This window comes from Micromys minutus (assembly GCF_963924665.1).
Source record: "Micromys minutus genome assembly, chromosome: 2".
Classification (NCBI taxonomy): Eukaryota; Metazoa; Chordata; class Mammalia; order Rodentia; family Muridae; genus Micromys; species Micromys minutus.
Genome location: NC_137971.1, coordinates 17933408 through 17957555, shown reverse-complemented (window position 1 = coordinate 17957555; position 24148 = coordinate 17933408). Strand labels below are relative to the sequence as shown.

The 24148-nt window shown below is 41.0% G+C and overlaps 1 protein-coding gene across 3 annotated transcripts in view; it reads right to left on the bottom strand.

Annotated features, from left to right (window-relative positions):
* Positions 1-24148, bottom strand: part of HPSE2 (heparanase 2 (inactive)) — a gene marked incomplete at both ends in the record, with an annotated part of 624570 nt that overhangs the window by 18410 nt on the left and 582012 nt on the right. For all 3 annotated transcript variants that reach the window (XM_080913133.1, XM_080913134.1, XM_080913135.1), the window contains one exon: positions 4635-4780. In XM_080913133.1, coding sequence (XP_080769259.1) covers positions 4635-4780 — 146 coding nt within the window. The remainder of the gene's footprint in view (positions 1-4634; positions 4781-24148) is intronic.

The following is a 24148-nucleotide window of genomic DNA, read 5'->3' as shown; positions in this document are numbered from 1 at the left end:
CTAGGTCAGTAGTCTTTGCTCTTACAGAGGCTGATCGAAAGTTGTGTGGCCGAAGACAGGCTGGTAGGATAACATAGGAGTTTTAAAGTACAGTTTTCAGGGTTCCCTTCATTTGGGCTCAAGGTCTGGGAACCTGTATAAAGATCTTGCCAAGGTACTTGGATGATGAGTTGGGTTTGGGAACTACAATCTTAGACCAAATTTCTGAGGTTATGAGAAGAACTCTCAGAATATCCTCCTGGCTGAGCATCAGATGCTTTCCCGTCACATCTGTAAGAGGCTACACTGCTGTGTGCAGGCCTCTTGGAGGTCTGCATTTGTGTTCTGATAAATCATTAAATGGCTCCCCCCCATGTAGTCCTTCTTCCTCTGTTCCATTCTAACCCCCTGCAGCATGTAAATTAGCTTTTGCAGTAAATGATTCAGAAGAGAATGCCAACTGATTTGAGCAGGTTTGAGTTCTGAAGGATGCTGGCAGTTTGTGTTGGCAGTGGCTTTCACAGAAGAATATCAACTCATTGCTATAGGTGGGATTCAGCTTAGTTGAGCTACATACAAAACAGATGAAGACATCATTAACTATAGGTACTGTGGGCTTTAGAGTGTGGGCAAAATAGGCATGGGTGGGTATCAATTTAGCCAGACCACAGCAAACTGTTTTGTAAGCTACTATTAAACAATTGTTTTAAAGGCCAGCCGTGGAGAAGGAGAAAAGCACGTGCTTGCATTTATGAGTTTCTCCTTGGCAGGCTGGGGCAGAATGTGCCCTTGGAGACTGGAGGAAGAAGGGTGGGATGTGAGGAACTGGTGGCTTGGAGGGAGACCTGAAACACAGCATTGCTGTAGGGAATGCTGTTTTTCCAAGCTGCTTGGCAATGGTTTGATTTCTATGATTTCTATGTACATAGTTCTCTTGGGAGAGACAAACCAGCACAGCCCAGAGACCTAATTGAACAGGTTCTCAAAGAACTCATAGACCTCAGAGGTAGGAACTGGTAATAAAGACTGCCCCAACCATATACTGCTCTACTTGGTTGATGGGCAAGGGAATGAGACAGAGGACTTTTGATTACAAAGACACTTTCTTGGGAAGGGGTTCCCACATAAACCCAGAGTACTGTATTGAGAATTCAGATTCCTGAAGAATGTATATTATCTGTCCATGAGAAACCAATCCTGGAGGAGTATGTAGTCTGTTAGAAAGTGATGTCTGGAGGCTTGGTCAACCTGCCATTTTTAATGGCTGATGTCAAGTCCTGGTGGCCTTTGGTTATCTTAGCAAATGTCCCTTTCTGGAGAGAAACTTTTTTGGTAGATTATCTATGCTGCTCTGTCTCACTTGTGGTGAGACATTTTCACTAGCAGCCAAACCATGTATCTGGAGTTCATCTTTTCTGGCTGTTCTTTTCCTGCCTGACATCTTCTCTTTGTTGCCATGGGAGGAGGAGGAAGTGAGTCAGAGGAGGGATGTTGGAATGGGAAGATCCTGGATATAGGAGGTGGGAGATGTCAGATGGGAGGTGTGTCTTGAGTTCCAGACAGAAAACAGTCATGTTCTAGAAACCTCTCTAGTGAAGTGGGAAGTCTGGGAAAAGGAAGGGGGATGATACACTTCAGTCATTGATCATTCCCAGCGAAAGTTAACGTGCTTGAGAATGTAGTTGGTCCATTGTCTCCAAATCTAATTCAAAGGTTTTGGGTTTGGTAAAAGTCAGGCCCTGTTTTGCCAAACATTTTTTTCCCCTTAATTTCAAAGCCCCTGTGTATTTTAAGGGAAATTTAATCCACATGTTTCTGATTCATTTACACTTAACTCATCAAAATATTGTTTTGTAAGAGTCATTTGATGTCCAAGAAACCTCAGGAACCTTTTTTATGAGCTTTTAAAAAACTTCTTCTGAAAAACAGGAAGTCATGTTTTGCCAATAATAAATGAATTTGAACCCCAAAAGGCTCAATTTTGCTTCAACATCCACTAGGTTTCAGTTGGTTCTAAGTGTGGCTGAGGACCTCAGCTCCACCCCAGAAACATACACAGAATGGCCACAAAGCAGTTTCTGTGTCAACACTTGATTTCAGGGAATGGAAGGTCTGCCAGCACCTATAACTGGTTATCTTCCAACAAGGACAGAGGCACTTGCTGGTGTTGCTGTGAGGACTTCTCCTAAATTAGTTTTAGGGGCTCAGGCTCTGTGAGGTTGGAAAGAATCCATAATGCATGAGAAACGTGAAGGTGTCTGAGTAGGTGACAAATGACTATCAGGAAGATATAACAGAGATGCCAATACTCTGTGGGACACGAGGCTGAACTCTGCAACAAGGGTGCTGTCATTGACATCCAGGGGAAGCCACAGAGCTTGCAAACCTCAGAAGGCTATGGAAGTACAAGCACCATGACCTCATAGCTTCCGGCCAGCTCCTGTTTGAATCTAGGATATTTATTTCAGACTGTTGGTCAAGACTGATTAGTATGAGCTAATATGTCTATTACTAAGTGATTCTGTACTTTTGTCTTCTTTGGCCTCATATAAATTTAAGTGCACCAGCCAATAGTGCTGCTTCTAACTGGTGATATTGTGAGACAAGACAGGATACATGGTTTCTCAGAGTGGGGAGCAGGTGTTTCTCTTAGCTCTGTGCCTGGTTATCTGTATACATGACACTTTTTACAAGGAAGAGATTTTGCAAGAGTATCCTTTCTTTACATATTTGAAGGAAAAAGACCTTTAACTTGGTTTTTATCATTATTGTAGTAGTTTATGAAAGTCTTCTTTCTTTTAATGAGAGGAGGCGGTTATTTTGATAGGAGCTTGGTGGAACTCCTTTCAAGAGGTTCTGACTGGCTTCCCAGAGAAGCGGGGGAGTATTTTGGGTAGGGAGGGATTGTTGGAGGTCCTGTGATAGCGAATGGTAGAATTCTACAACATTTTATGATGTGATAGGCAAGAATTATAACTATAGACCATCAGGAGCACCATGTTTCATGTACACACCAGGCACTTACAAGACCCTTGTCATACACAAAGAATATAAATTGGATCACTGACCTAAGTTTAAGGTACCCAGGATCTAAGTGAGGCCTTCCCATGAGAATGTCCATGAACACTAGTGTGAGACCTGGGATGGGCCTCCATGGGGACCCTCGGTAAGGGCATACACATCCTTCTCAGCACGTATAGGTATTACTATCTTTTCCTGGATACAGACTATGTTACAAAGGCCACAGACTGATGTGGTTTCCAATAGGGACAGAAGGTGCCAAGAGCAATTTTTCTCTCTTGAGGCTGGGGGCCATCTTTTGGGTGGTTGCCTCGGGGACTGCCATAGACAAGGAATACAATGTTGCCTTGTGTGGTGATCAGATAATTTCAGGCAAGGCCATAAAGCAGTCAGTCACTGTCAGGTAAGGGACAGAGCTTCCTGCTGAGCAGATGGGATGTTGAAAGCTTCTGGCCTGTCCCCAAGACAGCGTTCCCTCCCTACAATAGGCACTTGTATCTACAGGGAAGACAACGGCCCCTGGCGCCACCTCTGCTTACAGTGAGTCTTTGAAAGCATCTTATCATGAGGAATGAACAGGCTTGGCTTCTGTCTCATCAAGGTCAGAGAATGAACGTATGGTGTAATCCGACCACAGCAGCTTTGTGCTTCCCTCCCCTTGATCAGCCAAGATAGGCCCTGGATAGAGGTCTGACAGGAGCCAGGAGGCAGTCCCTGCCTCCAGGTTTTCTTTGGAGTAAGAGGAAGAATTCTTCCCAGGGTAACCTCCTCTGCCTTAAACAGGAAGTGATGTAAGAAACAGTTGACCAGTTGGTCTTTGCTTTAGATCCAGGTTAAAAAATTTCCCCTATGGTCTATACGCTTTAAATTTAAAAAGAAAACTTGGCAAACATTACCAGTAATTGACTTACCTGTTTTCAAGAGAACTGTGATGATACCCAGTATTTCTGGTCAAAAGAGAAGGCTAAGCTCACAGTGCCACAGTGAGTTATGTTTTCAGAACCCCTTTCCCTCCAAAGGAAGCCCTTCAACACCTAGCAGAGTTGAGGTTTCTGAAATATGGAAATATCCCTGAAGCTAGTGTGCCTCCCCTTGCGTACTCCTTTTCAGATACCTAGTGGGACACCAACCAGCCTAGGCCAGATGCACTTGTGTCATAGACACAGACACTTATTTTCTTAAGCTCTGTGGGGGGGGGGGTCAGAGCACCAGACTGGGTCTCTTGTCTTGGCTCAGGTCTCTCTCTCTCTCTCTCTCTCTCTCTCTCTCTCTCTCTCTCTCTCTCTCTCTCTCTCTCTCTCTCTCTCTCACACACACACACACACACACACAATCTTTGTGGGCATCATCACATCGATGGGCACAGCCAAAGTGCTCAGTAAACGTGTTGCTTGAGGAAGAGACTAGACAATTAGCATTTTATGAACCCTTCCTGAGTAAATCCTAGAGATGAAAGGCTCACTTTACAAAAGCTCTCAGTCCTCTGCATCCCTCAGAGAGAATGCTGACTACAGAGACAGTATTCAAGGTATTCAATTAAGACCAAGACGAAGGGTCCCAGCACCCTGGCATTCTGAGAGGTGCTGCTACTGGGTGACCGTCTGCTCTGGAGCACTGTTCCTGTGAAAACTTACTTGTGGTGGTTTGTGCAGTGAGCATAAATCCTTAGCTTGTCTCGGATGACTCTTCCTGGCCGAGGCTTCCGTTGGAGCCCAGCTACATGCACTGCCAGGACTTTGGGGCCAATCAGACGCTTGTAAAGGAGAGAAAGCCAATAGTCCTAAGGGGAACAGAGAGGTGGAGAGTCAGGGAGACAACTCGCATTCAGTTGTGCTGAGAAAACATGACAAAGCACAGGTCAGAAACTACTTCCTGCTAGGAGTAGAGTACAGCTCCCCTCTTGAGGGGCTGGCTGCGGGTAATGATGGAGAGAGCTTCTCCTATTACAACCTCCTCACTGACTGAAGTGGACTCAGAGCAGAATATGAACAAATGAATCAAGTTCTTCACAAACAAAATAACCAATTGGGGGGAGGGGCTTATGTTTTCAAATTTGCTTCCGGTGGCTTCCGGAAGCTTCATTTTGATGTTTGTTTGTGGTTTCTGTGAAGGTGGAGAATGGAGATTTCTAATCCTTAGGATGTCACCAATAGAAGAATATGAAATATCAGTCTCCAAATGCTGCCCCTGAGGAGTGCCACAAAGATGAGGGAGATGAAGCTTCTCCAGTAGGAGCCCATGCTGAGGCCTCCATTCCAGAGCCAGAGAAACAAACAGAATAAAGTTTTGCAGAGTTTTAATTCAAGGTTATTTTCAATATTTGATGACTAAAAGGAATGTTCCTAAAGATAATTTATAACCAATTAATAAATATCCAGTCTGTAGCCAACATGTGTCTACATAACATGTAGAGCTGACAAAAGTCTGCCCACCACCATCTTAATTTTGGTTGTATTTGCTGCTACCACATCTTGTGTTTGTATTTGATACAACAAATACCTGCTATTTGTGTTGTGTAAACTCTTAAAATGTTGACTGCCGGTTTATAAACTCAGTGTTTATAACGCACTATGTAAGACCCACTACAGATTCTTGAATTTACAGGAGAATCTTTAATGTTAAAGACATCAAGTGGTCTTTACCATGCTCATCTTTCCAGGTAGTAAATTTTATAAATCAGAACAAATATCTGAAAGAACCTTTGTTATCAGAATAGTACCACATCTGCCCTGACATTAGGCTCTAAGCCCTGCCCAACCGTTTAACTTAATTATTTTTAAGTGACCTTAAATGGTTGTTAAAGTCTCCAAAATACTGAACAAAGGTGGAGAAAGAACCTGTAGAGACCATATCCATTGGATAGGCACGGGCCCCAGTTGAGGGATGGGGCCTCCCACGCACCTCAAAAATATTAATCCAGAATTTCTCCCGTCAAAAGGAAATGCAGGGACCAAGAGTGGAGTAGAGACCGAAGGAAAGGTCATTCAGAGACTACCCCACCTAGAGATCCACTCCAACTCCTGATACCAAACCCAGACACTATTGCTGATGCCAAGAAGTACTTGCTAATAGGAGCCTGGTGTAGATGTCCCCTGAGAGGCTCTGCCACAGAGCTGGACCAATACAGATGAGGATGTACACAGCCAAACACTGAACTGAATATGGAGACCCCAATGGGAAGTTAGGGCAAGGACTGTAGGAGCTGAAGGGGATTACAGCCTCATAGGAAGAACAACAATATCAACCAACCAGATCCCCCAGTGCTCCCAGGGACTAAACTACCAACCAAACAGTTCACAGGGGGACTCATGGCTCCAGCTGGATATATAGCAGAGGATTGCCTCATGTGGCATCACTGGGAGGGGAGCCCCTTGATCTTGTGGAGGCTTGATGACCTTAGGATAGGAAAATGCTAGGCTGCTGAGGCAGGAGTGGATGGTTGGGGGAGCACCCTCATAGAGGCAGGGGGAAGTGAGGAGGGCATAGGGGATTTGTGGAGGGGAAACTGAGAAGTGGAAATAACATTTGAAATATAAATAAATAAAATAACCAATCAAAAAAAATGTCTTCTACTACTTAAAATGTAAATGTTTGAAAAAATTTTAATCACATCAATAATTTTTAATTTCTTTAATTTACTCTTACTTGATATTTTAGTCAGGGTTTCTATTCCTGCACAAAACATCATGACCAAGAAGAAAATTGGGGAGGAAAAGGTTTATTCAGCTTACATGTCCACATTGCTGTTCATCACCAAAGGAAGTCAGGACTGGAACCCAAGCAGGTCAGGAAGCAGGAGCTGATGCAGAGGCCATGGAAGGATGTTACTTACTGGCTTGCTTCCCCTGGCTTGCTCAGCCTGCTTTTTTATAGAACCCAGGTCGACCAGCCCAGTGACAGCACCACCCACAATGGGCTGGGCCCTCCTCCCTTGATCACTAGTTGAGAAAATGCCTTACTGCTGGATCTCATGGAAGCTGTATGAAGTCCAAGAAATAAAGAAAACAAAACAAAAAAAAAATCTTTACACAACAAGAAAACTTTGACTATTTCCATGTTACATTTTGTTTTACATGTACTTTATGCTCATTGTAACTATTAAGTTTTCAATGCATACTATCAAACCTTTAAAAAAAATCAAGTACTGACTAAAAATATATATTCATATAGTTTTATGTAAAAATTATCTTAAAATCTGAAAAAAAGTACTGACAAAAATGTATTGTATAATTTTATGCAAAAAATGCTTAAAATCTGTACATTTATCTTTGTTTTGTAAAATAAAGTTGTAAAATAAAAAAACAAACAAAAAAATAATAAAAGTTTAATAAACTATAAATTGGTTACTAATATCTATCTATAAAAGAGATATAATCTTTCTTCTGGTTGGAGATATTTTCTATTTTACAGATATGTAATTGGGCTCAGAAAGCTCAAAGGTACATATGAGGTCACAAAATCTGTCAGTGGTAGCCCACAAAAAAACCCCAAAAAACATAGGGGTATATTTTCCTCAAATATTGGTGCCACACTTTACTTGTTTGAGAAATAGGAAGTTACATTGTATAAAGGGAAGCTTACTGGCAAACATTCTACTGACACAGACTCTGGAAGTGATCCTTTGTTTTAGGATAGAGAGACACTGTGACGTAACTTAGGATTCTTTTATTCTAGAACATTCAGGATAAAAGGCACAAGTACAGACATTGCTTTTCCAATTCTAACCCAACTTGTTCCTTTTCAAAAATTACTCTTTGTTCCAACATCTTATTTACAAACACTTTGCTTTTCATTTAGGAAAATATGAAAAAGCTAAATAGGTTTGCCCTCAATTTGCATTTAATCATGACGATTGTCTTTGTGTTATGACGATTTTCAACTAAGGTAAGGCATATCTGTAGAAAAAAAGGAACATTCAGGAAAGGTATTGCTTAATCTCAAAATAGATGTAAAGGTAAAAAACACACTTCAGAAAGATCAATCTAAGTATTCTTCATTATTAATGATAATGTATCTTACTAATGATTTATATCTTAGCCAGTTAGAAATGAATACCTTAGGAGATAAATGCATTCATAGCATCATATAACCACTGCCACCGTTCATCTCCATATCTCTTCATGCTGTGAAACTGAACCTGCACCCATTAACCTTTAACCCCATTCCCTTTCCCTCCGGTTCCTGGTGATTACTATTTTGCATTCTGTGCATCTCATGTAAGCAACTCATGAAATTTTCCTTGAATGACTGGCTTATTTCATAGCACAATACCCAAAAGGCTTGTCTATGTTGTACACATTGGATTTCCATTTGTTTCTCAGGTCGAATCATGTTCCATTGTATGAACATATCATGTTTGATTTAACTTGTGGCCTCACATATTTTGAGGAACACCCCAGGTGTAATGAGAATGATGTGTCTGCTGCTGTTGGGTGGAATTCTGTTTGACACTTGATTTATTGTGGTTTGGGCCTTCTATTCCCTAACTGATCTTCTCTTTGATGTCTGCTCTATTATGAATAAAGCACCACGGTCTTCCACTGTAACTGTAGAAGTATCTGTTTCTCCTTTCAGCTCTGCCAGCTCCACCCTCATACTATTGTGGTCTGTTACTAAGTGTATGATTTTGTAACAGTTAAATTTTCATGCACTGAGTTACTTCAGTGACTGTGCTTTTTTGGACCCAGAATTTCTGCTTGGCCTCCCTTTAGACTTTGGATTTGTTGATTGTCTATGTTGTTATCATATCTAGTTTTTTACTTTCTAAAGACCATCTTTTAGGCACTTTGAGGCATAGAATCTTTAGGGGAACTGTCATCAGCTCTTCTTCAGGGACACCTTTTACTGATCTGCTTTTTAAAGGTATCATTCATTACTGTTTCTTTTATGCCTGTGATTTTTGGTTTTTGACATAACTCGAATCTAACAATGTTGCAACTTCTAGAAACCACATTTTGCCCCTCCCATTACACTTAGCAGTGTTTGTTGTTTAAGTTGTTTTAGGCTGAGTCTGTGCCTAGGATCACTGTATATGTGTGGTTCCTGCCTTGCAATCCTACCACACCGTTTTAATGACCACTGTTGTATATCCCAGCTTAAAATCTGGTAGAGCAAGTCGTAGCCCATTCTCAGGACAAGCTTGGTTTATAGTGTGCCTTTGCTCAGAGACCTTTTAGGATTTGATTATCCAATACTGAAGCCAAATCTGTTGGGACTTTGAAATTATAATAAATTCATAACTTTGAAGAGGAGAGTTTACATTTTATAATATTAAAAATGTTAATCCATAAATATGATAAGGACTAACAAACAACTCTTGAGTGGCCTCTTTCTCTCTCTCTCTCTTCCTATATTTCTGTCTGCTCTGAAGATGAAGAAATTGTTCACAATTACATGACTTTTTTTCTATTAGATTATTTCTATTTTTTATAACAAACATTTTTACTGGGAAATACATGGAAATTTCTGAAGTTCAGAGCATGAAATTAAAAAATATTTTTCAGAGTGTTCTAGTATGATGACCGGATAGCAATGAGGAGAATTCAGTGCTAAGCCTCAAACTTGTTCTGTTGGCAGATTCTCTGATGTTCCATTTGTAGAGAAGGAAGCCTGTCCGTCCGTTTGACGTCCTTTGTGAAGGAGCTCATCACTTTCACTTCCACAACAGCACAACACTGCCAAAGCCTTTATTTTCCATCCCGTGCTCAATGCAAGAGCAATGCATCCTGGGAAGGAGTGTGGCCCAGGCAATGGCTATGGGTTTTCTCACACACTGAAGGCTACTGTTTGCTCTTTCCTCTTAAAAGTGTCAGTTCACCACAAGCTCACAGTTTGAAGGTAAATATGCATGAGTTCTAAGATGGTCTTACTCCATATGTAGCACACATGTGCATATGCAACAGACTGAGGAACATAGTGTGGTGCCCTTGGGCAGGATGGGAAGAGCCATGGCACAGGAAAGCAGACTAACTCAGGCTCATGGGAACTCGGGTTAGTTCCGTTTGGATGGTGGAGTCACAATAACTTTTTGCACAGTTTTTTTTTTTCTGGAAAGTTACAAACAGGTATGATTTTTATATGTGGTAGATAATGTATTAGATAATATGTAAGATACAACAAAAATTCTCACAAATGGGTTGTTATCCATAATTTCTTTAGACAGATACAATCATGGTCTTGTCCATAGGCTTCCATCTCTGAACTGCTTTGCTGCAAAAGGGATGAGTTAAAGTAATGTCAATCATCTCCAAGGTTACAGTGATGTCAATCATTTCCAAGGTTACTTGATGTCAATCATCTCCAAGGTTACAGTGATGTCAATCATTTCCAAGGTTAAAGTGATGTCAATCATTTCCAAGGTTACAGTGATGTCAATCACCTCCAAGGTTACAGTGATGTCAATCACCTCCAAGGTTACAGTGACACTGGTCACCTCCTCTCTTGGAGGATTGTGACTGGCATGTCAGTTGAAGGTAGGAACTTTCATCACAAACCTTTTCAGACTGCCTTTTCATTCTTGCCTTTCCTTCCCCCTTCCTAGTCTACCTCTAAAGCAAACAGACAGACAGACAGACACACACACACAAACAAAACAGAAGAAACAAAAACAAAGCCCCCACTGAATATCTTTCCCTCTGTCCCTATCTGCCCCCTCTCCTCACCACCCCATCTCTCTCTCTCCCCTTCCCTCTTCACCTCTCTGTCCTCGTTCCCTTGGGAAAACCAGTTTTCCACAAAACCAAATGTGTTTTCTCTCCCTCTCTCTTCCTCTTTCCTTCCTTTCCTTTTCTCTTTCTCTTAAATGAATACATTTTATTTATATAATCACAATAAACATATACAAATGTGATGATTCCAGATAATTTCTTAAGGGAATAACATGAAAAATAGAAAAATAGAATATATATGATCTATATACAAATGTATATATATGTCAAAGAAAATAAGTGACACACACATACATTCATAAAAACATAACAACAAAGATACTGGATGAAAGAATACTGCAGAAGTTCTTAGACAGTAGGAGTCATTAATGGGCAAAGAAAATTCTATGACCTTTTATGTCAACAGTGAGGAATTTCCAAAGGAAGGAATGCATTATAGCTTCCAAGGGACAAAGAAAGACACAGACATTCTTTAAATGTATCAGGCATGAAAGGCTGAAGAAAAATTGTGTCCGTTTATTGGCTGGAGAGGGAAAACTAATAGCAGGTGACAACACAGAGACAGGGGTTTTAAATCTTTCTCTTTTACTCAGTATTTGTCAAAAAGTCAATTGTCTGAAAGGAAGACAAGGAAGTGTATGGAATGAGTTGAACTAAAACAAATAGGAAGAGAGAAACTGACAGAAGACTATAGAACTTGCTAGATTAACTGCTGAGCTGTATCCTTGAGGTCTGAAACTACCACAGTCCAGTGCCAAGGAGAGGTGCTGAGATTCGACTGTGGAATATCCACTGTATTTAAGGCTCCAGAATGGTACCTCCTGATATAATGGAAGCTTAGGATAATTATTGGCCTTGTTCTGATAGAAATGATAGAGCAACAGTCAGTGAGCTCCTGTGGAAACAGTGGGACCTCCCACAGAGTGGTAGGTAAAGTCTGAAGAAGTGAGAGGGAGCGAGTAAGAGACAGTTACTCCTAGGCCTTATGAAGATGAACAAGACATCTTTACCTCTAGAGACCTCTAGACCTCTAGAGACTTAGTTGGCAAAGACACATGTAGACATGTCTCTACAAAATGAGCTAACTAAAAAAAATAGCACATGATCAGGGAACACTTATATCCCTTTGGAAATTCAGAAGAAATGCTTTTTTTCCTGACTGAGGAATTTATGAATGCTTGCTTAGAGAAACAAAAGTAGAGAAACAGTGTGCTTAAAGTTGCAATATATAAATACCACTCAAATCCTGAAACGTCTTTATTGCTTCCAAACTGATCCTCATAGGCATTAGATGAGATTTAAAAGCATCTGTCAGAGTGTCCGATGTATGAAAATATTTAATAAGCATTGCTTGTTCCTATCTTTATTCTAGCTTCATGAAAATATTCTTGATGCACATTGTTGTTTCATGTTATCCTAAAAACATGCCTGACATACTTTCATGCATCCATATGTTGGAAAGACTAAGAAAAGATTAGATAAAAGTTCCTTGAAGCATTTATCTTTGTATTTCTAGGGCCCTTGACACTGGTATCTAGTAAACAATCTTTAATTGAGTGAACAATTAAATTAAGATTTACCTAAAGCTGATGGAAGAATTCCTAGGTGGGATGGGAATGAAGTGGTACCATTTCAAGTCAGGGGTTAGAGTAGTCTTTTCTCAGGTACCTCAGCTTGTTTGGTCTCACTAATTTGTGCTTCTGAAAAACACATACATGACATGGCTAGCAAATTTATAGTATTATTTTTTTCTTCATAGAGACTTATGTGACCTCCAAGGTCACAAAAACGTAGTTAACTCTGAATGAGCACAGATGCTACTCCTCATTTAGACCTCTGTCCTTGGAGAGCCAAGAAGAAGTGAAGAGGAATATGACTATTGGTCCATCACTGGATGTGGTCCAATGTCAGAGGTGGCATGCAAGGGAAAGGACCCTATTATTATAACTTCTCCAAAGAGGAAGCTCTAAGCCAGATCCAGAAAATGCAATGTGATGGAAGTGTGCTTTGGGTAGTTTCTCTTTTCTGGAGGAAAAGAAATTCTCTATGACTCAGTGATATCACTCAGAACTAATGGATGGACTAGAGGAGGAAGACTTGTTTTAGTATAAAATAGACCCTTTCTATCTTGTCTTTTAAAAATTTAATTTAATTTTCTTATTTATTCACTTTACATTCCACTCACTGAGCCCTCCTGGTTACTCCTCCCACAATCCTTCCCCCATGCCCACTCCCCTTCTCCTCTGAGTGGGTGGGACCCCCCTGGGTACAAGTCTCTGAGAGGCTAGGTACATCCTCTACCATTGAGGCCAGACAGGCATCCCAACTAGAACGTACCCCACAGACAGGAACAGCTCTTGGAACAGCCCCCACTCCAGTTGTTCAGGACCCACAAAGACCAAGCTGCACATCTACTTATGTGGAGAGGCCAAGGTCCAGCTTGTGTATGTTCTTTGGTTGGTGGTTCAGTCTGAGAGCCACAAGGGTCCATGTTAGTTGACTCTGTTGGCTTTCCTATGGAGTTACTATCTCCTTTGGGGCTCCCAATCCTTCCTCCTATTCTATATCTTGCAAAGTTTTGGGTTTTATGCTTATTGGATGAAGGCACGTGAGACACTGTCTGTTCTGGACCCAAAGATATTGCTAATAATTTTATTGTAAAATTGCCCAGAGCACATGTAATGGGTGAGTTAGTTGAGACAAAAGTGCCTCTTAAACTATTCTTGTTTCAAGAACTTGGATAGGCAGAGTAGACTAAGATCTAGATTGCTAATAAAATGTCCTGTTGTTTAAAACACGTAACAAACTCCCAAGTTGATAACTACATTAGATTCAATAATTCTACACCTCACAATTTATTCCTAAGCAAGGATCATATATATGTGCAAAGATTTATCTGTGAGACAGTTTCGGCTACTTTGCTGATGTGCACACATCACATCATGTGCCCCCTGCTGGCTACAGCACCCGATTTTCCGACAGTTCAGCTGTGATTGAACTGTGATTGTGCACTGCTATTTCAATCTCCTTTGAGGTAGGTAACAATACTGAGCCAGCTGGATACTTTTCTCCAGAGAATCTGAAAACTGAACGGAGTGACCGAATCATTATGTGAGCAAATGCCTGGCAAAGCTTCTGCTATGCAGCCATGCCATTTGCTGGTACTGTCATTAGACTCCATGGAGTTTCAGCTTTTATTCTCTACCTAATATCTCTTCTTAGCGACTCAGGAGCTAAGAGTACATTCTGCTCTTGATTCCACATGGCAGCTCACAAACTCTCGTAATGCCCGGTGATCTGAAGTCTGTGGCCTGTGCCTCTCAGCCCCCCAATTAAAAAGAATATGAACACTAAAAAGATTTCCTATCTTTTCCTCATTATCATCACAGAATTTTAATTGGCTGAAGAGTCAATGGAATTAAAACCTAAAAACAATTGTTTAGCAAGTTAGCTAAGAGATACATTATGGCAGATTTAGCTGTGGGTACTTCATAGTTCCTAAAAATAATATTTCAAATTATGTTCATTAGAGATTTAGGAGGAATAGAATGATCATACACAGAAAGACTGTCTCTGTGGTCAAGCTTGCAGGCTATGTATCTAATGAGCATGGCAATCCTCTCCTGTAATAGAACTGGAGAGATTTTTCTTTTTAAAGAATACTTCTGAGCGGGGGCTAAAAGGAAAATAAACAAAGAACTCAACAAACAAGGAATCAAGGGAAAAAAAATGACCTAATTAAACGACCACGGGAGAGAGCCAACCCTTGGTACTAATATATATATATATATATATATATATATATGTATGTATATGTATATGTATATGTATATGTATATGTATATGTATATGTATATGTATATGTATATGTATATGTATATATACACACTGTGCTGTGCTTGCAGACAGGAGCCTGGCATAACTGTCTCCTGAGAGGCTTCATCCAGCAGCTGATGGAAACAGATGCAGAGACACAGACAAACATTAGGTGAAGCTCAGGGAGACTTGTGGAAGAGTGAGGGGAAGGACTGAGGGAGCTGGTGGGGGAGGACAAGGGCACCACAAGATCTACAGAGTTAACTACCTGGGTCAGTGGGGGCTCAGAGAATGAACCACCAACAAAGAGCCTGCAGGGGCCAGACCTCGGCTCCCTCACATTTGTAGCAGATGTGCATCTTAGTCTTCATGTGGGTCCTCTAGCCTTTGGAGTGGGGGTTGCTGCTGACTTTGTTGCCTGCCTTTGAAGGATTCCCTTGCTCTAACTGGCCTTGTCTGGCCTCCATGGGAGGGGATGCACCTGGTCCTGCTGTGACTTGGAGTGCCAGGGCAGGTTGGTACCCATGGAGAGTTCCCCTTCTCTGAGGGTAGTGTTATGTGAGGGTGGGGCTGGGAGGAGGGGCTGCAATCAGGATGTGAAGTGAATAAATGAATAAATAAAAGTGGGCTAGGGATCTGAATAGTTTCCAATAGAAGACACAAGAATAACAAACGTTCCCCAAAAAGTGTTTCATCTCCTTGATAAGTTGGAGAATTTAAATTAAAACAACTTTGAGATTTCAGCTCACCGCAGTCAGTACGGATAAGATCAGCAAAACAGCTGGCAAAAGTTGCTGAGGAGTATGTGGGGAAAGGAGGATCCTCACTCACTGTTGGTGGGAGTGCAAACTGGTGCAGCCACTTGAGAAATACATTCACCATGTGACCCAGCTACGCCACTCCTTGGCAGATGCCTAAAGTACTCAACATGGAGTCTGGACACACCACTGTTCTAGTCACAACAGCTAGGCCCAGAAACAACCTATATGTCCTGTGATAGACGAATGCACAATGAAAACGTGCTACACAGACATCATGGAGTACTACTTCATTGTAAAGAAAATGAAGAGGGTGGATGGGGGGAGGGGGATAACATTTGAAATGTAAATACATAAACTATCCAATGGGAAAAAAATAGAAAAAAAAATCAGACAACTCCCCCCAAACAAACAACAAATTATCAACAATAACAATAAAAACAAAGACAATAAAAAGCTCTTTGACAAAGAAAGAAAATGAAATAATTAATTATTCAGAAACTACCACAATGACTAAGGTAACACAAAGCCAGAAAGACGTTCTCTCTCACCTATAGTTCCTAGCTCCATATCTTCAGGTGTGAGTATGTAACATAGTAACTGCAGAAACCGAGAGACTATAAAAGGCTTACGGTGGTCTGATAGGAACTTCAGAGGCGGCAGGCCGGGTACAGGTGATATGGGGGAATCAGAAAATGGAGAGAGGGCTCTAATCGGGGAAGAGGAGGAGGGAGAAACAAATAATACTAAGGTTGTTTGATAAAGCCTCAAGAAATTATATTATTTTATATTTACCTAAAATCATAAGCAATACATATAACCACACACACACACACACACACAGACACACACACACACAGCACATACACATGCATAAACACACCTTAAAGTTACACTGTTAGTGCTGAAAATGTTACCCACAAGAGTCATAGACTATGAAACAAAAAGTAGCTAGTATCAGGCATGAGAAACCTCTCTTTCAGTTGTTGGTCATAGTTCAACTATTCCCAAAAGCAGTCCAGAGACTCCCAAAACAATAAAAGCTATTGTTGCTTCCCTTGGTTGTCACTCAGAGGTCAAAGGTAAGTCTCCATTGCTTAAGACACCACACATATAAGACACAGGACTCAGATCATTCAAGTTAAATATACCCTAAAGCCTCTTTCCTGTTATCTAGCTTCCATAATACCAGAAAGCACCATGTAAGCTGCCCAGGAGGGAACAATTAATAGTCTTATCCAGCTGTGACAAGTATAAACCATAACACTGACTAGTGCTGCAAGATAGCAAAGATGTAGCAGTGGCACCCATGTGTTGGTGGTAACCAACAGCTGTCTGAGAGAACTTAGGTCAACTCAATGGAAGAGAAATCATGCTTGGTACTAGAAACCTACCTAACTACCTGGGGCTAGTGAGGTCATAGATCTTAGAGGAGAACCTATTGCTGCTACTTCACTAGATCAGCAAATTACTAGCTTCATTCTAAACCATATATCCAGAGATAACTGGACCTTTTATCCCTCACCAAAGAAGCTTTTCTTTATAGCAAATGGAGACTATTACAGGAAACCACAAGTGAGTACAATTCATAGATCAATGCACCAGGATTCCAGCCCCAATGCATATCATCAGTACAACTCCTGAGGATACCATCAATGTTCTTGAGGCTCATGGACCATTATGGAAAAGGGGGAAGAAAGAGTGTAAGAGCCAGAGGACCAGGAAGTCTGCTGTGAGACTATCTCCTATTGGAAAAGGGGGCAGACAGATTGTAAGAGCCAGAGGACCAGGGAGTCTACTGTGAGACTATCTCCTATTGGAAAAGGGGGCAGAAAGAGTGTAAGAGCCAGAGGACCAGGAAGTCTGCTGTGAGACTATCTCCTATTGGAAAAGGGGGCAGACAGATTGTAAGAGCCAGAGGACCAGGGAGTCTACTGTGAGACTATCTCCTATTGGAAAAGGGGGCAGAAAGAGCGTAAGAGCCAGAGGACCAGGAAGTCTGCTGTGAGACTATCTCCTATTGGAAAAGGGGGCAGAAAGAGTGTAAGAGCCAGAGGACCAGGAAGTCTGCTGTGAGACTATCTCCTAGAAATGACAGGGAAGCACCCCTCAATGCCTAAACTGAGGTTGGGACTTCTTACTCATGGTACTCAGTAGAAGACTGTAGTTCTATCCAGAGTGGGCTAAAGAATGTTTCTTGAATACACAAGATACACCCAATCTGCACAAATTCTTCCAGCAAGTTATGGAAGCAATCACCACTAGTTGTTCTTTTTAAATAGACAAATATACCAAGGCCTAGAGACTTAAGGTAGTTTATCTAACTGATAAATTGTAGTCCTAGCTAAAAACCCAAATGTTCAGACACACTCTAGGTCTTATAAATGTTGAATGAATGCATGCATAAAATCAAGCACAGAAAGTCCCTTATTTTTAAAGATCCCCAAATTATAAACAAAAATAGTTTTTTAGGATTAAGGAGGGACACCCTACTTACTCAGTGAAGTAACCACAGGACCCAAGGGGAATGTTGTATCTACTGAATCAGTGACTTCGCCCTTAGACTTCTTTTTCACTTTCAGAGACACTGGTGCTTCCAGCTACAAATCAGCCTCATTCTTTCTTCTCTTCTGAAGGCCTCTGTGAGACTCAGTAAAACAGAATGGAATAATTCACTGGCTGAATGAGATGCTTGAGGAAGCAAGAGGCGAAAGTCTTCCTCCTGCCTGGACAGCCTCCAAGGGCACAGCTCTTCTTTGGGCTCTTTGCATAGAGCCTAATTCCCAGGTGTGAAGGTCATTGTCTAAACCCTCACAGTGTGGAGGGGGGTTCAAAATACAAAGATCCATTTGGGACAAATTTGAAAATTAATTATTTAGTGAAGAGAAAAAGAGAAGGCAGTCAAAAATTCTCAACTGTAAAAGTAGAATTCAGCGGGATGGCAAGTGAGTAGCAAGAAATCTCTCTCTCTTTTTTTTTTGCCAGAATTGTCAAATTTTAGAGTCTCCTTGGTTTCCTAAGAGACTCCTGGTTCTAACATAGTTAAGAAGAATGCAGGAGGCAAGCCCAGCATGGTGTGGAACATGGGGGTTAAGGTAAAAGGATCCCAAGTTTGAGGCCAAGCATCTTTGTCTACATAGTGAGAGATCCGGTCTCAAAATCCAGTCCAACCCAACCCAATCCATTTCAATACAAAGCAGGCCAGGATCCCTTGGGAGCAGTCCTTTCTCTGGACCCATGAGGACATGAACTATAAGATATGCCCTTTGTGTCATCATCACTACTAATAACATGGAACAGGGTGACGCTAGTTGTGAGGGCTGAGCTGTGCACTGGCCTCTACCAACTGGATATTAGCATACTTCTTCTCTAGTTGCAATACTAAAACCATCTCTGAAAACTACCAAATATCTCCAGTGGAGAAAGGCCACACCCTCATCTGCCCACTTGGAGAGACACTGGCCTACAGAGGGGCAGACAGAAAACACTTCGTGCCCCCTTCCGAACACCCTAGAATATCCTGTGAAAGTGTATTCTCTCATAGCCTGAGGATACACTGAAGACTTGTTTTTGCTTGGGGTAGCAAAGGGAAGAAAATGTCTCTTAACACTTAATGCTTGAAGAGAATATGTAAAGATGTCTACTCTTTTGTTATTGCTTGTTTAATAATCTTCCCTTCCACTTATTTAAGACATGCAAAGATGTTTGTATTGCAGACTTGGCCTTTGCAATAGGGTTGCCTCTTGGAGCACTGTGTCGTTCTCCATGGTGGCAGAGAATCTAGGGCTCTGGAGTCAGAGCTCAGCATACTAATTCTAGTTCTCTTACTTGTGTTCACTGTAAGCCACTCAGTTGTGCCAAACTTCATGTTCCCAAACCATAAAACTTTTCTTAACTTGAGTGTTGTAGGCAGTTGATGAAGCCTGGGTAAATGCCTGACTCACTGGTGGGAAGAGACAGTTCCTACTTATGTTTTCTTCCTTCAGTGTTTGATAACTGTGGTGGGGGCATGAGGGGACACCTTCCTTTAGATTCTAGTGCCCTAGAGTATTTACTCAGCTCTCTTCAGAGTACAAGGCAGGTAGGTGGGCAATGTTGAGACAGTCAGGGAGTCTCTTGGATGTGACTCACGCCTTTGTACCAGCATTTGTCAGAAGTAACTTGGGAAGGTGGCAATGAGAGACTGGACATGAGGACCCAAGCTCTTTCAGGGAGCATGTCTTCAGCAGCTGCTGAGGTTTTGCTTCTCTGAGAAGATATCCTCTTAAGCAAACTATAATATGGGAATAGTAACTGAAGTTAGAGTTGCATCCAGTTGAGCAACAGCACTTTCTAGGGAGAACTGACCCCTTTTGGGTACTTTGCTTTGGAGCCTTAGAGTTCTCATCTGTAAGTAAGATAATACATGGGACTTACTTATGAGGCTGAAGATCAACAGGATAGTATACGTAAAGGGAGCAGCCTAGTGCCTGGACAGTGGAGAACACTCAAAATATTCAATGATGTTGACATTAATAGAGATTTTTCTGTAAATACTCTGTCCATGTATGTCATATTTGTTTAAATATATTTTTCAAAAGAATCAATGATAGGGCCAGCGGGGTTTAAGGTAGATAAGAAAACGTAACAGCTAAGCAATGAAGAGAGAACATGTAGAAGATGACATATGTGTGGGGGAAGAGAGCCACACAGGAAAGAATAAAAGAGTAGGCAGAAAAATCAAGATTCAGAGGAAACAATGGAGCTTTTAAGTAAAATTACATGTGTACTTCAAGGTCTTAGGGTCAGGACAGGGCAGAGTCAAGTCTTGTCTATACATGAATGGATAAGGTATCAGCTGGCTGCATCACACTGGTCATGCATAGAACCAACATTCCTAACAGTCTCATACTTTGAAGAGCTCAGATTTTAGTTGCTCCAGATCCAGTAAACTTTCTAAGTAGAGCTGTCGAGCCCTAAGATTCTACACTTGCTTCCTTAATTGGTTCATTCTTCAAGTGTCAATTGAAGTATAGGCCCTTTTGGCTGAGTGGTTCTTTTCTGCCCCTCAAGGCTTTTGCCTACACTTAACGCCAAAGAAATTCTTCTGTAGCAAAAGTATTTGATTAAGGTAGAAAAATTAATGTTAAGGTGCTAAGAGAGAAGGTTTTATAATCACTGTCTTCCAGGCAAGCTCTGTAAGGCTGAGCCAGAGAGGAAAGCTCTGGAAGTGTGGTTACAGAGAAGTCAGCTGACTGTTATCCAGGGTGCTGTCCTGCTAGCACTTATCCGACATGAAGAACAGAAATGAGGCTGGGAACTGAGTGCAGACCTGTCCATGGCTCTCAGGCCAACATCTGGCTCACCAGCCCCACTTGAGGCGCCTTCTTAACAGCTCAAAGGCTCTGACAAGCTCAAGGATCCAGAACACAGGAGTGAGGATGACCTCCCTCAGACAGCTCCAGGAAAGCCGAGGAACACTGTTGTTCACTCATTCGCAGCTGCTTCAATGAGAGAATTAGAACATCTCTGAGTAGCAACAATGCCTATAAGGAGCAGCATTGGAAAACAAGCTACAGATCCCATCTATATTGTGTGTTAACAAATATGTGAAAAAATACCAGCCAGGGTAGGGTGTTTTCCTGCTCGGAGACTTAAAAAGCCATTTAGTTCAATCTGGCATGCATGGCTGAACCGGAAATGACTACAATGTGTAGCTGGTGGGAAAGCGTGGCCCAAATCCTGTCTTTCAGTCTATCCTCTGTCGAAAAAATATTCCGTAGCTAGGATGAGAGAACAGGCTAGTGCTTTTGTGATTTTTAAACATCTGAGAGAGGTGCTTCTAAGTTTGGGGTATTTCCTGAAGAAAAGAGGTGCTGGCTTCAGGTAACTAGGCCTATCTCTCTGTCTTACTTTTACTCCTCAGCAGAGCAGCACCCTAGTGCTATCTACCTATGGGTTTCAACACCAGAGTGTCAGGTAAGGCTCCACAATTATATCCATTTCACTTCTTAAATTCAAACTAGTCCTTTCCTGTTTTCATAGGGTTCTATAGCAATGGGCCAGGAAAGGGGCTCACGGAGGGAAGTGCCTGCTATGCACACACGAAGATCCGAGTTCATATCAACGGGACCCACATAAAAAGTTCAGGCTTGGTATTGTGCCCTTATAATCCTAGGGCTGGGGATGAAGGTAGGCAAATCCCAGGGGTTTCTGGATAGCTAATCTGGCCAAAATGGCAATCTTGTACCAAGACTTTCTAAAACAAATTAGGTAGAAAAGTGACTGAGGAAGACCTTTCAACCTATAACCGCTGCATATTCCTGCACAGGTGGACACACACACACACACACACACACACACACACACACACACACACACACACACGGCTCTATACCCAATGGCTTTAAGAATATTTCATTTACATCAGGCTTTATGTGTTTATAATAATAGTTTTACAATCTTCAGGGTGCATCCAAACCAAGGCGTGAATGTAGGCATATGAGTACTGAAAGGAAAATCAATGTAGGAATAGACAACGTCTTTGTTTCTTCCTACATCCTGTGATGAAGGCTGCTTTCTTTGCTATTTATTAAGAAGGGGATATCTGAGATATGAGGTATGTGAGGTAGCTGCAGGGTGAGGGGTACAGGCTTTGGGAACAAAGACCATGTCCATCAAGGAATTCTGAGAGGAGACAAAGGCAGAGGCAAATAAAATGTAGAAGAATTGGATGCTATCCCAGGCTTTATGTAGAGACAATAATATAGGACTACTCTTGGGGAAAACCAGCAAAGAGGTGACCTGTCTCTAACTAGTAAAATTATATTGCTAAACTAGGTTATTTTCAACAGAAAATGTACTAAAATAAAATTAAGTAATTAGACACCTGTATCCCAGGGTTTTTCTAAGGTGTGGCTCAACTCTTCCTTTAAGAATGCTGACCCAGGGCCAATAAGTAGCACTCTTGGATAGGCCCAGCATGTGACTACAGTTAAACTGCCAGCCACAGCCTTGTCACTGCCATTTGGGAAGTGACTATGGGTTAGTGATGAAAATATTTTGGAGCAGACCTTTGCTAAAATATTCCTATCTTCAGTAAACACAAATAAGGAGCCACAGTGTTATCTCAGTAACTACCTTGGACATTTTCCTGTACAACCACATGAATGGTAAGAATCCATCATTAAACACTAAAGAGAGTCATGGTTTTACATGGTTTGCATAAGGAAATGTCAATTGATGGAGAAGTTGAAAGGAACGTCAAATTTGTCATAGGAACCTGCTATGAAATGGAATGCAAATTCTTTAAACTGTGTTAAAATTTCAAAGTTCAAAGGAATGCCCAATTTTAGAAATTTTCAGGCTGGAAAATAGCTTATTGAATCTGGAATGAAGACATTACTATAAGCCAGTTCGCCACCTGAAAATGCCAATTTTTCCAGAAACACGGAGATACAGTCCTTAAATGCATAAAGTCACACTTTTCTGTAAAGTAAGGTGGATGGGACATTTCACACCTAGGTTTGCTTTTCACACTATTCCAAAGTTTTAGAAGTGAGTAGTTGTTTTAAAAGTAGGAGTGGGAAATTGAAAAACATGTTTAGAAATCCCTTGTACACATTAGCAATTGAAGTCTACATATTGTATGCTTACTTACTGCCTAATTTCTCTTTTTCTGTCTTTTTATTGGGGAACTGAGTCCATTGATATTAAGAGATATTAAGGAAAAGTGATTGTTGCTTCCTGTTATTTTTGTTGTTAAAGGTAAAATTTTATGTTTGTGTGGGTATCTTCTTTTGAGCTATTGAAAGAAAATTACCTTCATGCTTATCCTAGGCTGTAATTTCCTGTGTTGGAGTTTTCCATCTATTATTCTTTGTAGGGCTGATTTGTGGAAATATATTGTGTAAATCAGGTTTTGTCATGGAATATCTTGGATTTTTTCATCTATGATAATTGAGAATTTTTCTGGGTATAGTATCCTGGGTTGACATTTGTGTTCTCTTAGGGTCTGTATAGCATCTGCCCCGAATCTGGCTTAAATAGTTTCTGTTCAGAAGTCTGGTGTAATTCTGATAGGTCTACCTTTACATGTTACTTGACCTTTTACCCTTACTGCTTTTAATATTCTTTCTTTATTTTGTGCATTTGGTGTTTTGATTATTATGTGATGGGAAGAGTGTCTTTTCTGGTCCAATATATTTGGAGTTCTGTATACTTCTTGTATGTTCATGGGCATCTCTTTTGTTAGGTTGGGGAAGTATTCTTCTATAATTTTGTTGAAGATATTTACTGGCCCTTTAAGTTGAGAATCTTTGCTTTCTTCTATACCTATTATCCTTAGGTTTGGTCTTATTATGTCCTGGATTTCCTGGATGATTTGGGTTAGAAGCTTTTTACATTTTTCATTTTCCTTGACTGTTATGTCAATATTTTCTATGGTATCTTCTGCCCCTCAGATATTTTTTGTATTTTGTGGATGATCCTCATCTCTTTCCTAGGTTTTCTATCTACAGGGTTGTCTTCCTTTGTGGTTTCTTTATTGTTTCTACTTCCATTTTTAGATTGTGGATGGTTTTGTTCAATTTCTTCACCTATTTGGTTGTGTTTTCCTGTAATTCTTTAAGGGATCTTTGTGTTTTCTCTTTCAGTGCCTGTTTACCTGTGTTCTCCTGTATTTCTTTGTTTTATTTATGCCATTCTTAAAGTCCTCTATCATCATCACGAGATGTGATTTTAAATTGGAATCTTGCTTTTCTGGTGTGTTGGTGTATCCAGGACTTGCTGTAGTGTGAGAACTGGGTTCTGATGATGCCAAGTAGCCTAGGTTTTTGTTGCTTAGGTTCTTGCACTTGCCTCTCACCATCTGGTTATCTCTGATGTTAGTTTGCCTCATTGTCTCTGACTGGAGCCTGCACCTCCTGT